This window comes from Primulina tabacum, chromosome 2, assembly GCF_025594145.1.
Source record: "Primulina tabacum isolate GXHZ01 chromosome 2, ASM2559414v2, whole genome shotgun sequence".
In the NCBI taxonomy this organism is placed as follows: Eukaryota; Viridiplantae; Streptophyta; class Magnoliopsida; order Lamiales; family Gesneriaceae; genus Primulina; species Primulina tabacum.
In genome coordinates, this window is record NC_134551.1 from 6,555,160 (window position 1) to 6,569,887 (window position 14,728).

The 14,728-nt window shown below is 35.7% G+C and overlaps 1 protein-coding gene across 1 annotated transcript; it reads left to right on the forward strand.

The window, feature by feature from the left end:
• The first annotated feature begins 10,369 nt into the window (after positions 1–10,369).
• On the forward strand, positions 10,370–14,560 carry LOC142528424 (BTB/POZ domain and ankyrin repeat-containing protein NPR1-like). Its single transcript, XM_075633475.1, has 4 exons — positions 10,370–11,139; positions 11,798–12,545; positions 13,291–13,491; positions 14,085–14,560. The coding sequence occupies exons 1-4, from the start codon at positions 10,594–10,596 to the stop codon at positions 14,357–14,359; spliced, it is 1,770 nt and encodes a 589-aa protein (XP_075489590.1). The 5' UTR covers positions 10,370–10,593; the 3' UTR covers positions 14,360–14,560.
• The last annotated feature ends 168 nt before the right edge of the window (positions 14,561–14,728 follow it).

Below are 14,728 nucleotides of genomic sequence, written 5' to 3' on the forward strand. Positions count from 1 at the left end.
GGAAGGAACAGTTGTAAGAAACAAAGCAAGACTGGGTTGCACAAGGATTCAGACAAGCAGAAGGAATAGACTATGATGAAACCTTTGCACCAGTAGCTAGGCTCGAAGCTATCAGAATATTCTTAGCCTTTGCTGCTTTTAAAAACTTCAAAGTATATCAAATGGATGTAAAGAGTGCGTTTCTTAATGGTCTACTACAAGAGGAAGTCTATGTTGAACACCCTCCAGGTTTTTCTAATCATTTGTTACCAAATCATGTTAAATTATATAAAACATTGTATTATCTGAAACAAGCACCTAGGGCTTGGTACGACACACTTTCACAATTTCTCATTAATCATGGTTTCACCGTTGGTACTGTAGATAAGACTTTGTTTACCTTAGCCAAAAACAAACACATATTGTTAGTTCAGATTTATGTCGATGATATCATATTTGGGTCAACTAACCCCAAATTATGTGCAAAGTTTGCTAATTTAATGCAGGACCAGTTCGAGATGAGCATGATGGGAGAATTAACATTTTTCTTAGGACTTCAAATCAAGCAACTTGATACTGGAATCTTCATAAACCAAACTAAGTATACGAAGGAACTACTGAAAAAGTTTGGGATGGAAACATGTTCTGCTGCTTCCACTCCTATGAGCTCATCTACTAAACTTGATAAAGATGAAGGGGGAATTTCAGTAGAGGTAACTCAGTATCGTGGTTTGATTGGTTCATTGTTATACCTTACTGCCAGTAGACCAGATATCATGTTTGTTGTTTGCATTTGTGCTAGATTTCAATCAAACCCTAAACAATCACATTACATTGCTGGTAAAAGAATTTTAAAATATCTTAAGGGTACTCAAAATGTAGGCCTCTGGTATCCCAAGGACTCGTCGTTTAATCTTATTGGATACTCAGATGCTGATTATGCATGATGTAAACTGGATAGAAAAAGCACAAGTGGTTTTTGTCAATTTCTTGGTGATAGGTTGATCTCCTGGTTTAGCAAAAAGCAGACTTCCATAGCCACGTCTACTGCAGAAGCTGAATATCTTGCTGCTGGAAGCTGTTGTTCTCAAATACTTTGGATACAGCAACAACTCAAAGACTATGGAGTTCAAGCCTCTGAATCACCAATATTTTGTGACAATACCAATGCAATTGCTATATCACATAATCCAGTACTCCATTCCAGAACTAAGCACATTGATATCAGACATCATTTTATCAGAGATCATGTGCAAAAGAAGAACATTCGTCTGGATCACATTCCTACTGATCAGCAAGCAGCAGACATTTTTACAAAACCTCTGCCTGAGAATAAGTTTTCTTACTTTCGAAATACACTTGGATTAATAGATTTAACTTGATTATTTATCATCATCTGATATTATGGCTTAACTTTTCCTCTGTGATTATTCAGTTTTTAATTTTGCAGAAGGTAAAAGCTGAACGATAGAGATAATCAGTAGACATAAAATTTCATTAAAAATAATAGAAGCGGGGGCGTACATTTCTCACTTCTGTTTTAACGTAAACTCTCCAGAATGCCAACCAAGTGGTCAGCTCTCCAGTAGAGGTACGTAGAAACTCCTCTGAAAAAGCAATCTTTTTCAGAGTCTTTTGCTCCTTTAAGAGCATGAGAAGGTAGACGCCATCATCAGAGACGACGTCTGCACTATCAGCACTATGGAGACGTCGATAATATTTCTTCATCATTAACAACTCCTTGGTGGAAGATGCTCGCCCACTCTCGAAGGAGGACTTAAGCTCCTGGATTTTAGTCCAGGTAGCAAGTGTCTTCTTCAGCACTTTGTCTTCTATTGCTTTCTTTCTTGCAGCGGTCACCTCCCTCATAAACTCATCAGCCAAATCAGGACTATTATATCTTGCCATTTCTCTTAAAGAATGATTATCTGGTTTACCCCATGTTCATATTTATAGATGAAAATCAGGCACCAAAGCTCGAGAAAGTCTTGACTACAGTAGATATATATATATATATATATATATATATATATATATATATATATATATATATATATATGAGACATCCCATATCAAGCTATCATCGGTTCAGTTACCAAGTATTTTCATTTAATAATTGCACTAATTTAGGTAGAACTTTATTCTGATCTTCTGTGATTTTGTGTCAGATGCAGAAGGTATTTTGTCTCATTAACAAAACAAGGCTTTCTTCAGTTTCCAGTAGAAGCTATCATAAGACGACTTACTTCCTTCTGAACTTAATCATTTATTCATTTTATTCTTCTAACATTGAGTTGTTTGTAGAAAGGAATAAAGGAACATCAAGTACTTCAACTGAAATTTTATTAGAAATTTTCCAGTACATTAAACAAAACGAAAGTTACAGAAATCTCAAGACAATCAAAACGTCTTCTGAAATTCTAGACTAATCAAGCTTATGTCTTCAGTAATATCAGCAGCTTGTAGTATTTTTGCAAAGTACTTCAGCAGAAGAAGGAGAGTCTTTTTCGAAAAGAATCCAGCAAGCTTAGGTCTTGCAAAGAATCTAGCAAGCTTGGGTCTTGTCAGCATTAATGTATAATCAGATACTTTACATGGCATTATAGATGATATTAGCATTATCGATCCACCAGAACTCTCTTATTGCATTAGCATGCTTCTGGAAGGGATCGATGCTACATATCAATCTCAATGAAAGCAAATAATCTTTTTGATTGATAATATTACAACTCCAGGAGTATGATCCAAGGATCATTATGTACAGAACGACTTTTTCCAACATCTTCTTAGAAATCGCAGCAAGCTGCCTTCTGAACATTCTTGCTTCTGCTTCCGGATCAGTTGTTACCTCTTCTTTCATTTGATTTTTATGTTTACTTAACCTTGTTTAACCCTTGCAGGTATTTATAGTGATATTCAAAGGAGATAAGGATCCTTGCGACTGTTCAAATTCAACGGTTTAAATTGAAAGATTGCCAAGAGTCGTTTAGTATTTAATATCCATTACTACTGCATTAATTGAGGGGGAACATCTTTATGGCATTTATATTAGAAACTGATTTGTCCTTTCGATAAAACAGTATACCTACCAGAAGTTGTTGAAGTGCTGCATTTGTTTCAGCATCTTATCCACTTCCAGTAGATATTATCATAAAATGACAAATCAGCTTCTGTTTATTTAGCAACCGCCTCGGATAGCCCGCCAATTTTTAAAATATTTTAAAATGAGTAGAGTAACTGACACTTTTGCCTCTCTCTCTTCTAATATATCGACACGTGTCCCTATGTTCACTGACGGCTGTATATTTTGCTTTAACCGTTCATTTTTTTTTTCACTACGCTTTACGAACTCAGATTATTTCCTTGTCTCTACTACTTTTTCGCATCTACTGCTAACATACTTCTATTCTCTTTCAAATTTAGAAATGGCCTCAGCATATACGTTGAATGCTTATCAGGTGAATTTTGCTTCTGTTCTCACCATTAAGGATGAGAATCTTGTCAAGATATTCAAATCATTGGAAAAGTCTGGGCTTAGAATATTGTTGGAATCGCCTGCTGTTATCTACAAGTCTGTTCTTCTGGATTTCTATGCCAAAGCAGAAGTTGTGGAAGGCAAGATTACCTATGCACAGGGAGATGCATCGATCTCTATTGATGCTGCACTTCTGTGTTCCACTTTCTTCCTACCGATGTCTGGCCTTTCCGAGCTCTCGGACATTTCAAAGGAAGACATGTCCATCGCCTTGACAAATTTTTCAGCCACTGGAAAAGAACTTTCACCCTCTTGCTTCAAAAAGCTACTGAAAATTGAGTACCAGGTACTCGCTGATATAGTAGCAAAAGCCTTGTTAGTTAAGGCTGGAACCTTTGACAAACTAACAAAAGAAAAGATTCAAGTGATTGTGGCCATCACATCAGAAAAGAAAGTGGATTGGGGACGTTTTCTGTTTTGCATTATGAAGGATATGATTCTCAGAAAAAGTACTGGATTTGCTGTACAATGTTGAAAGATGCTGGTTTTCTGGAACAGCAGAAGAGGATGGCTCTTCGGTAACAATGACTGATGCTGATAGCGTGCTTGCTTTAAGGCCAAAGCTAACCGTTGGTGAGTTTGTGGCAATTAAGAAGAAGATTGGAGAATCTCAAATTGAGGGGCAGAAGAAAATTAAACGAAAAAGAGTTGTGGTCTTGTCTGATTCTGACAAAACAGAATCTGGAGAATCAGCAGCACTCACTCAGCAAGCTTCACTGCCTCCCACCCCAGCTAAGAAGAAGCCTCGCACAACAATCCGCATCAAGAAAACAGCGGTTCTTTCTGAACTGGAGAATGTTCCTCTCCGCCAAGTTTTTCCATCTGTTGTTTCATCCACCAAAGCCAAACCTATTGAATCAGGGCCCTCACCTGCTCAAAGCTTCAGACCAACTTCTAGTTTGGTCATTCGAGAATCAGCTACTGGTTCTTCTGCTTTTAAACCAGTAGTCTCTGCCTCTTCTGGAAAAGGGAAAGGTAAGATTACTGAGTTGTCTGAATCACCGGTGGCTCCCTCCTCAATCCAAACAGCAATAAATCTACATCTGGAAGAAGTTGAGATCTCAACCAGAGAAGATATGAAATTTTTTGACGATTGGCTTAAGGTACGAGTCTACCACCCAATCACATTTTTGAAAACTACTGGTGTTTATGCTCAAACAGTAGAAAATGAGAAAAAGGTTTTTGATGCTGCCGGGACACGAAATGTGATAGAAGCTATAAATCGTCGCAATTACATTCTGGAAAAATTCAAAATGCAGAAGATGGACACTGTTCTGAAAATCTTAAAGTCAAATTTTGACTCTGCAAGTCCTACTGCTTTTCATGATCAGAATGTCATTCAAATTTTGTCGGAGCAGCTGACAATTCTTTCTGAACAAATTGCTGATAAGGAAAAGGCCTTTTCTCGGCCTCCAAAGTTCAGCCTCACTTCTGTCTCCGCAATTTTGAAGAATCAGACAGTTGAGGAACCGACCAAAGCTTCTCCTGAAGTCAAGGTCTCTAGTACTCCTGTACCAGTAGAAGTTCCTACTCAATCTTCATCTCTGATCTCTGTACATGATCTGGCCTCTGTTGATGAGGTAATCGAATCGATTATGCCGACCCAAACAGCACAAGATGAATTGCTTCAAGTTATTCCTACTACTACTGATCCTTCTCCAGAATCTGCTACTGCTACTTCAACTGCTGCTGCCAGTGCTACTGTTATGACTACTGCTTCATCGTCTCTTCCAGCACTTGAGCATTTTTCAGAAGCTCACCAAGCTGATATGGCAATTTTGTTGCATACTTCACCCTCTGTTGTTGAGCCACAAGCTGTATTTGTACCTGCTGCTATTTTGCAGCAACCAGACGAAGGGCCAACAGAACAGTCTACTGCTTCAGAAGGACCTTCTGCTGAACCAGAATCAGCTGTTACGACTCAAGCAGAAGCTGCACCATTCTCTATTCCTTCTTTGCAGTCTCCTGAGCGCATTGCCCGAATGGAGGAAATTAGACAAATATTGCAAGCAAGGACTCCTTCCCCAGCTATGGAACCATTTGATCTAGAATTCCAAATTGATGCTCTCCAAAGGGATCTTGTAAATCTTTCAGACTTAGTCAAGCGGATAATCTTATGAAAATGCCGTCGAATTTCATGATGCTCAATTCTTCCGAGAACGCATGTCTAAGGAAATACAGAACACTGCGGAATCTCTGAGTAAAATGCATGCTGAGACCATCGTCTTTCGACAGGCCATATCCAGAAGTTCCAGTTAGATCGCGCTTGCTCAATCTGATATATTTACCAGGATCACCGAGCATGATGAAATGTTTCGCTCAATCTCCACCACCATGGACCTGATGGATGCCAAGATTGATTTTCAATCTCAAACGCTCACTGCTATTAATGATCGAGTTTCTAATCAGACTCATTATTTGGAGATGCTGACAAATGGCATTCACAACTTATCTGGGAGAATGGATGAATTACTTGCTAGGGTCCTTCTTGATGATGCCAAAAAGGGGGAAGACGATAGAACTGGAGCAAGTAGCAGCAGACCAACTGGAAGGGATCAAAATCCAGATGAAGCCATCTTCAGGGATATTGGAACAAACTATTTTTCTTTGTGTCTCTTTTATATTTATGCTTTATGTGATTTTCTCTGGATATAAATTGTTTTGATTATCTAATACGTTCTTATCTTTATTTTACTAACACAGAACATGTAGGTTTTGGCATCACCACAAAGGGGAAAATTGTTAGAATTAAATTTATTGTGGAGATGCTAAGGAAAAATCAGTAGATGTTGGATTAAGTACAAAACCAGTAAAACCAGTAGATGTTGAATTAGTACAAAACCAGTAGAACTAGTAGATGTTGTAAACCAGAAGTACTTGTATCGCGCTAAAACATGCTTAAATAATTTCTTAGCTAAAACCAGAACTATAAGGATACAAAATTCGAAATATACACTAACAGAATCTTGCGTATCTCAAAGTCTCTAAATATTACCGTTGATCTATTAACGTGATACCAGCATTTATTGCTTCATTAAATGCAATTAAATGCTATACAAGAACATTTAAGACGGTATACCATTTTTGGTATGAACTGCGACTGATTACTTTATTCTGCAGGGTCTATTTTAAGCAATAAAGCTGAACCACCAAAAAGAAAAGAACCGTTCAGTTTTTGAACGTTGAATAGAGCCTATATATGGAGATGAAGGATTTTGTGAAGAAAATGATGTATTGAAAAAAAAAATCTGAATTGAAAAACATCATTCGAGCATTGTTAGAACTTTCAGTTATCTAAAGAGCTCAACACTGAAAAAGGCAGCACACGCTTCATTGCATATTGTTGATCATTGAGATCATATTGTGCTAGTTACTTCAGTTATATCTTCTTAAGCTATTTATTTCATCAATTCATTGATAGAAGAATTTGTAACTGGAAAAGAGTCTTTTCCAGAATTTAAGATCATTCAAGAAGTTGAGTTGTAAAGCTAAGAGTTTCAATAGGCGAAGGGCAAGTCCTATTGAAGTGGGTGTGTACAATTGTTGTGCTGTATTCACCAAAGTCTTTTAGTGATACCTTCTGGAAACAAAAGAAGGGGAGACGTAGAAGATTCATCTTCGAACATCCAGAAACAAACATTGTGCTATCTACTGCTTTTCGGCTTTATCATTTTTCACCCACTAACCAACAGATCGTTTTTCGCACATTATCTTGTGATCTGCTGGTCTTTATACTTGAACAAGAATCGTTAAAATCTCTAACAGGATTTTAGCACATCATTCGAAAAGAATTTAATAAGTTGGCCATAAATTCTACAAATAGATGAAAAAATAAAGATTTTTTTCATTAATAATCTTGGGGATGCTCTCGTATCTTCCCAAAAATCATATCCAAACTAGGATTAGACACACAAAAGGCATAACAAATGAAATCAACAAACACCAACCAACGTTACAAGAAAATGTTAGCATCATCATCGGATAAAATCGTCGTTGATTAATTTTTAGTGAGAGTTTTAACGTCATTTTATTTTTATTTTCGTCGATAACATAACGAATTATTGACATTATCCCAAACATATATGCTTGTTAGTGAGATATATTACCTTTGATATTTATATAATTATAATTATAATTATTATAGATTTGTGCATTTACGTAATATTAAAGATTTTCAGTCTAGTACATGGGCTAAACCATGTATAGGATCTGGGTTATATCTTGAACTCCGTCTGGTCATTTTTAAATGAAGATTTAACAAAATAATTATTTTGGTATTTGCGATACAATTTATAAATATTTTTTATAAATTTAAAATCATATCAAACACGATATATAATTTATCCGTTGCATATCTTTAACTTATGTAGGGATGTAATCGAGTCGAGTCGAGCCGAGCCGAGCCGAGCCGAACTCTTGAATGTTTGAGCTTGGTTCGTTTATAATCGAGCCGAGCTCGAGCTTTATTTAATGAATATATGAATGGCTCACGAGCTTATTCAAGCCTTTATCGAGCCTAAACAAGCTTAATAAATATGAATTATACATTTAAATTTTCATTAAATTAATTAAAAAATAAATTATATATTTAAAGAAAAATATATTACTCTTATTAAAATTTGTAAGTTTATTATAATAAATAAATTTAATAGATTTTTCAATATATTTCATAAATAATATGCAAAATCAATAAATCAAATATCAAAACTATTATTTTTTCATCTAAAAGATTACTCGTGAACTTATCAACTAACATGTTCACGAGCTAACGAGCCGAATACTGTAAAGCTTGAATTTGGTTTGTTTATCTTAACGAGCCTCATTAAACGAGCTCAAACGATCTTTTATCAAATCGAGCTTCGAATAGCTCACAAACGGTTTGGTTCGTTTACATCCCTAAACTTATGGTTCGGCAAGTGGAGAGAGCCTAAATTTTTTAAAAAATTTTACATTAAATCTTGGATCGGTTTTATATGAGTACGAGTAGCTCAATTTAAAAAAAAGGCAAAAACTTGTGTGAGACGGTCTCACAGGTCATATTTTGTGAGACATATTTCTTATTTGGGTCATCCATAGGGGTGATCACGGTGCGGTTTTGCGGTTTTTTTTTAAAAAAATTCAAGCCGAATTGCCATCTGTGGTCAGTTAGTATTTTGAAAAATTAATCGCGGTTTTACATGAAAAATTAGCCTTACGGTTTTGAGCGGTTTCAAGCGGTTGTGTTAGGTTTACGGTTTTTTTAATGAAAAATATTAGAATATATATTCTAATTTATTTGAAAACAACAACAATATATTTTCTTCAAATATAAAATAAAATATAGTTCAAAAGATATAAAGATCAAAATAGATAAAACAATAATCAAGATTCAAAACTAAGTTAATAATTTAACAATACATTCACAACAAAAATGACATTTACACTATTTTATCTTTTTTTTTTAACTTTAAAACTTCAAACAAAATATTGTAGCAAAAGAAATAAATTCTTTAATAAAAGACAAATATGATATTATTAAGAAAAAAATAAGTTTTATTTGTAAGAATAATAATTTTGAATAGATTTGGGATATAATGAATGATGACTTCTTTATTTGAATATGTTGTTTACAAATTATTATAATTCTAGGCCCAATATTATGATAAGCGGTTTAGGCGGTGCGGTTTGGTGCAGTTCTTGGCAAAAAAAATAACCGAACCACGTATGCGGTGCGGTTTATGATTAATATTTTTAATCGTGATTTTTATAAAATATTATGAAAAACGGTGCGGTGCAATACAGTTCGGACGGTTCAGACGGTTAATAAAAAAATTTGATCACCCCTAGTCATCTATGAAAAAATATTAATTTTTATGTTAATAATATAACTTTTATTGTGAATATCGGTATGATTGACCCGTCTCACAGATAAAAATTCGTGAGATCATCTCACAATAGTCGTACTCTTTAAGAAATTTCTTAAAACTTTAGCTTAGATAGATTAATAATCTGACTCGGCCATGGGTTCGGCCTCTCTCGATCTACCTTTCCCAACTTGTTTAAATTTAAATTTTTTAATAGCTAGCAAGGATAAGACGGTAAACTTAATTTAAAAATAATGACATCATCCATGACGTAATTTGAACCAGCAACTTCTTGGAAAAACCAATACACAAACCGAGATTTTGCTGTACGTTTTCTGAGACCAGGTGTTTCAATTTTCAAATGGTACACCTCAATTATTATGGATATGATTTTATTCCAGTTAAAATTTTAAATTTTAAAAATTTTTAATATTTTAAATCAATCTATCCAAATTAATATAAAATTATATATAAATTTTTTTTAAAAAAATTGAGTTATCATCGCCAAATGTGGCTACACCACTGTACACAGACAACTATTTTTCATATAGATCAAGAATGATAATCAATTATTTGAGTCGATTGAAGCTATTAAATTTAAAACAATACGCATTTAAGAAAATGATAAGATTCAAAAATCAAAATATTTGGATCATCTCGTGTTTGATCAAAAGTTTACGGTAATTAAAATTAAAAAATAATCATCTTATCCATATAATATCGACTAGTCAAGTTATGTCTTGGAGAAATCTTGCCACTTGCCCCAAAAAAAAATAAAAAAATTTGTCTGAGACGGTTTCACGGTCGTATTTTGTGAGACGAATCTTTTATTTGGGTCATACATGAAAAAATATTACTTTTTATGCTAAAAGTATTAATTTTTACAGTAAATATTGAATCTCACATATCAAAATTCGTAAGATCGACTCACTCAACGAGAAAAATCTCCATCTTTGTTTAGGGTCAATATGCACAAACAAAATATAATGACGTCACTGCAACCAATTTTCTTACCCCCTCTCTCTCTCTTCTGACCTCATCACCGCGAAGCTCATCTCTCCGAAACATTGTGTGCGTGTATGTATATATATATATATATATATATACGCACAGATTGTGTAATCATCCTTCGTGTCGTAAGTCGGTTAGTTGTAGGCTATGCGATTTCTTTGATCCAGGGTTTAGATTTTGTGAAGATTTAAGGGACGATTCATTGGGTGCTGAGATTGACCTCAAATGCACAGTCGAATTGCGTTTTCAGATTCCAACGACGTCAGCGGTGGGAGCTGCAGCACCTGCTGCGCCGCCGCCACCACTGAATCGTCGCTCTCGCCGTCGCGTGATTTGCCTCCAGACGTGGCAGCACTTAAGCGCCTTTCCGACAAGCTAGAATCGATATGCTTCCACACGTCATCGCAGCCGGACTTTGACTTTTTCGCTGACGCGAGGTTAATCGCTGCCTCTGGCAGGGAAATCCCCGTCCACCGGTGTATATTGGCTGCTAGGAGTATGTTTTTCAAGAATTTGTTTGTGGATAGGGAGAGGAATGCGAACTTTGACCTGAAGGAGGTGATGAAGGAATATGTTGTGGGATATGATGCGTTGGTGACAGTGCTCACATATGTTTACTGTGGAAAAGTTAGGACTCCGCCCAAGGATGTGTGCGTGTGTGTGGATGATGAGTGCTCCCATTTGGCTTGCAGGCCTGCAGTGGCGTACATGGTGGATGTTTTGTATGCCTCCTTCATTTTTCATATTAAAGAGTTAGTTGACAGGTTCCAGGTATTGATACGGTTTCCTATGGTCTATGAAGTAGATTGTTTTATTTTTCTTGAATTGTTACGTGATTCATGTTTATAATGTATGTGAGCGACCTATTTGGTTTCAAGTTTAAGGTTGATGTTATCGTTGCATTGGATTTATATTTCAAGTTTCGTGCAGTATTTTGGCTTTGCTAAATGATGAAAATTATGGTTGTCTTGCAGCATCATACACAGAATTTATTTCGTACATGTATTTTTGTCCTTTGGACATTTGTGGTCCAAGTGGTTACCTCGGGACCTTCAATTATTGGATTTGCAATGTGGCTATAGCAGGCCTTGAACTCGGTTCAAAGTGATAAAAAACAATCATGAATGAAAAGAAAGTAAAGAAAACCCAAATCATGCCACAAAATGATATGTTATGAAGGTTTAAAATTCTTTTAAGACGGTTCTCTGTCTTTTAACGCCAATGGTTAGAGGAAGCGAAGAAAGAACATGTTAGCTGTTGGATGGCATTTAAGTTGATGCTCTCTATTATTGGCATTTTAGGGGTGTTCTCATACTCTGAATTCCTTTATCGTCCCTGACATGACACTTTACTCGTGTACTGTTCTTTTTTAGTTGGATACCTGGGTGTTGTGCATTGTTCATAAGTTCAAATATGTGTGTCCTTTCAGGGGCATCTGATGGACATTCTTGACAAGGCTCAAGCAGATGATGTATTGATGGTTATGTCTGTTGCGAGCTTGTGTGGCATAGCTGGTGAGAGTTTGCTTGTAAGGTCCATTGAGATTATTGCCAAGTCTGATGTTGATGTCATTACACTTGATAGAGCATTGCCTCCTCACCTCGTGAAAAAAATAAATGACTTGCGCATGGAGCTTGGCCTACAATCACCCAAGAATAACAGTTTCCCTGATAAACATGTTAAGAGAATACACAGAGCTTTGGAGTCTGATGATGTTGAGTTAGTTAGAATGCTACTTAAGGAAGGGCATACTAATTTAGATGATGCGTGTGCTCTCCATTTTGCTGTTGCTTATTGTGATGCTAAAACCACCACAGAACTTCTTGATCTGGCAATCGCTGACATAAACCACAGGAATCCAAGGGGATACACCGTGCTTCATGTTGCCGCAATCAGAAAAGAGCCAAACATAATCGTGTCTCTGTTAACTAAGGGGGCTAGGCCATCTGATCTTACTTCAGATGGCAGGAAAGCCCTTCAGATCTCAAAGAGACTGACAAGGGCTGTTGATTATAATAAAAGTACGGAGGAAGGGAAAGCCACTCCGAAGGATCGGTTATGCATAGAGATTTTGGAACAAGCAGAGAGAAGAGATCCCTTACTAGGAGAAGCTGCAATGTCTCTAGCTATGGCCGGTGATGATTTGCGCAAGAAGTTACTATACCTCGAGAATAGAGGTAAATCTTTACCGCACTTTTCATTCTGTTTAGTCTTAAGAGTTTTTGCATGCTTTCAAAGCTCATCTTTTAACTTCTCTTTATGAACAATCTGAAAGTTAGTTCTGTAATCTTTGTCGCTCTAGAATCACTTCAGCCAGTCTCTTCGGCTAAATGGTTCAGTCACAGTGTTTAACTGGTGGAACGAGGAAAAATGATTTATTTCCACACAGGTTTCAGTTGAAAAATGGTAAGAAGTTGCGACATATGAAACTAGTTTGAAGATGAAGTAATTCACTTGAATTATGATGTGTTGGTTCTCAAACAATCTGCAAATGGAAAGTTATTTGTTTTCTTGGTTTTCGTCTTCTTTCTCCTCACAAATGATATTATTTTCTTCATAAGGCATAGCACTGCTTGAAGTGTGCCATTCGTACATTCTCCTTCAAAATACTTTCAATAGGCAGAACTTATTGAAATGCTGCATATTTTGTCATTTTTAAAACATATCATCACATTCATGTATTCAGAGCATAATTCATCTAATATTTACCTGCCTTGTCTTTTTACGACCAATCTGTATTTACGCTCATAATGCCTTAAGATTGAAATAATGATAGATGCTTTGGTAAAATCTTCAATGCTTGCTTCATGTGTTAAACTATAGACGAGCTATTTATCCTTTGTCCATGTGGGGACTTATAAATGTTTAAAGCAATTGTCTGCAACATCGTGGTTGAATTTTACTGGACTTTTTACCTTTCAGTTGCGATGGCCAAACTTCTATTTCCAATGGAAGCTAAAGTTGCCATGGATATTGCTCAAGTAGACGGAACTGATAACTTCCTTTTAACTGCTATGAACAAGAATATGACTGGTGCCCAGAGAACGGGTGTTGACTTGAATGAGTCACCTTTCAAGATGAAAGAGGAGCATTTGAATAGGTTGAGAGCCCTCTCGAAAACTGGTACAGAAATTTTTTGTGTTTACTTGCCTTTTGGCTCTTTTTCTTGTTTCACTGGGTGTATTAAAAGGTTTCGTAGTTTTAAGAATGTTCCAACAAAATGTGATTTAGTTATAGTTTGGAAAGTATTAGGGCATATCCTCATTTACCAGAAGAAATACTAAATAACTAGCACATGTAAGTGCATTGGAATAATCGACTGAATTCATTATACAGTCAGATATTAGAGACGGACTTGCTGAGATTAAGTTTTCTAGAGACGCGACATTTGTATACGATCAAATGTTCATCTTATCATCCACTTCCTCTATATGTTTGACTGACTCTTATAAAATTATTTGAAGCCAATTCTTCAAACGTGGTAACTGCCAGTGCACAAACTCTTCACTTCCTGTATGTGTGTTCCTAGAGAAAGAAGACTTCATTTCAGCTTTCATTTTGATTATTAGATGGTAAAATTCTTAGGTTCCCATAAAATGATAATTAAAAGTTCTTCTCTGGGTCTACGGTAACATAATAGTGGACTTGGTGTTACATTAACAAGTCTAGCTTTTAATTTTTCTAAGTCTATCTACCTGTTTTTATTGTGATGACAGTGGAACTAGGGAAGCGATTCTTTCCTCGTTGTTCTGCCATTCTAAACAAGATTATGGATGGGGACGATTTTCCCGAGATAGCTAGGCTGCAGATTGATCCTCACGAAGAGTGCCCTTCCAAAAAGCAAAAGCGGATGGAAATTGAAGAAGATTTCAGCAAGGCATTTACAGAAGATAAAGAAGAATTTGACCATACGATCAACTTTTCATCATCTTCGTCGTCATCGTCTATTGGATTGACGAAACCGAATGGTAAACTTACATTTAGAATGTAAATTTTAACAAAGTGCTTGGGAGAATTGTATTTTTCAAGAACTGTATACGTCAGTTTTCCAACTCTTTTTTTACAGGTGTACGATAGTTTTGTAAGTTGTAATTTCGTTAATTTACATGGATATAAAATTTAAATATATTATGTTGTAATGAATGTTGGGAAAATAAAGAAGCTATAGATTCTGGGTTTTATACCTTTTCAATTTTGGTTGAATTGATACTTGAATTAGTTAAATCTTGAAGAGATTTTTTCTATTCAACATGGGACAAAAATTTAAATTTCTCACCCCAATATATTATTATAATTTTTATTATTATTATTATTTTGGGAACTCACTCGTACATTATTTCGATGCATTTTTTTTAAAAAA

Coding starts and splice junctions, on each gene's coding strand:
- LOC142528424 (XM_075633475.1), top strand. CDS start 10,594: ATGCACAGTCGAATTGCGTTTTCAGATTCCAACGACGTCAGCGGTGGG. Junction 12,546..13,290: donor ACTATACCTCGAGAATAGAG/GTAAATCTTTAC, acceptor TTTACCTTTCAG/TTGCGATGGCCAAACTTCTA. Junction 13,492..14,084: donor GAGAGCCCTCTCGAAAACTG/GTACAGAAATTT, acceptor TTGTGATGACAG/TGGAACTAGGGAAGCGATTC.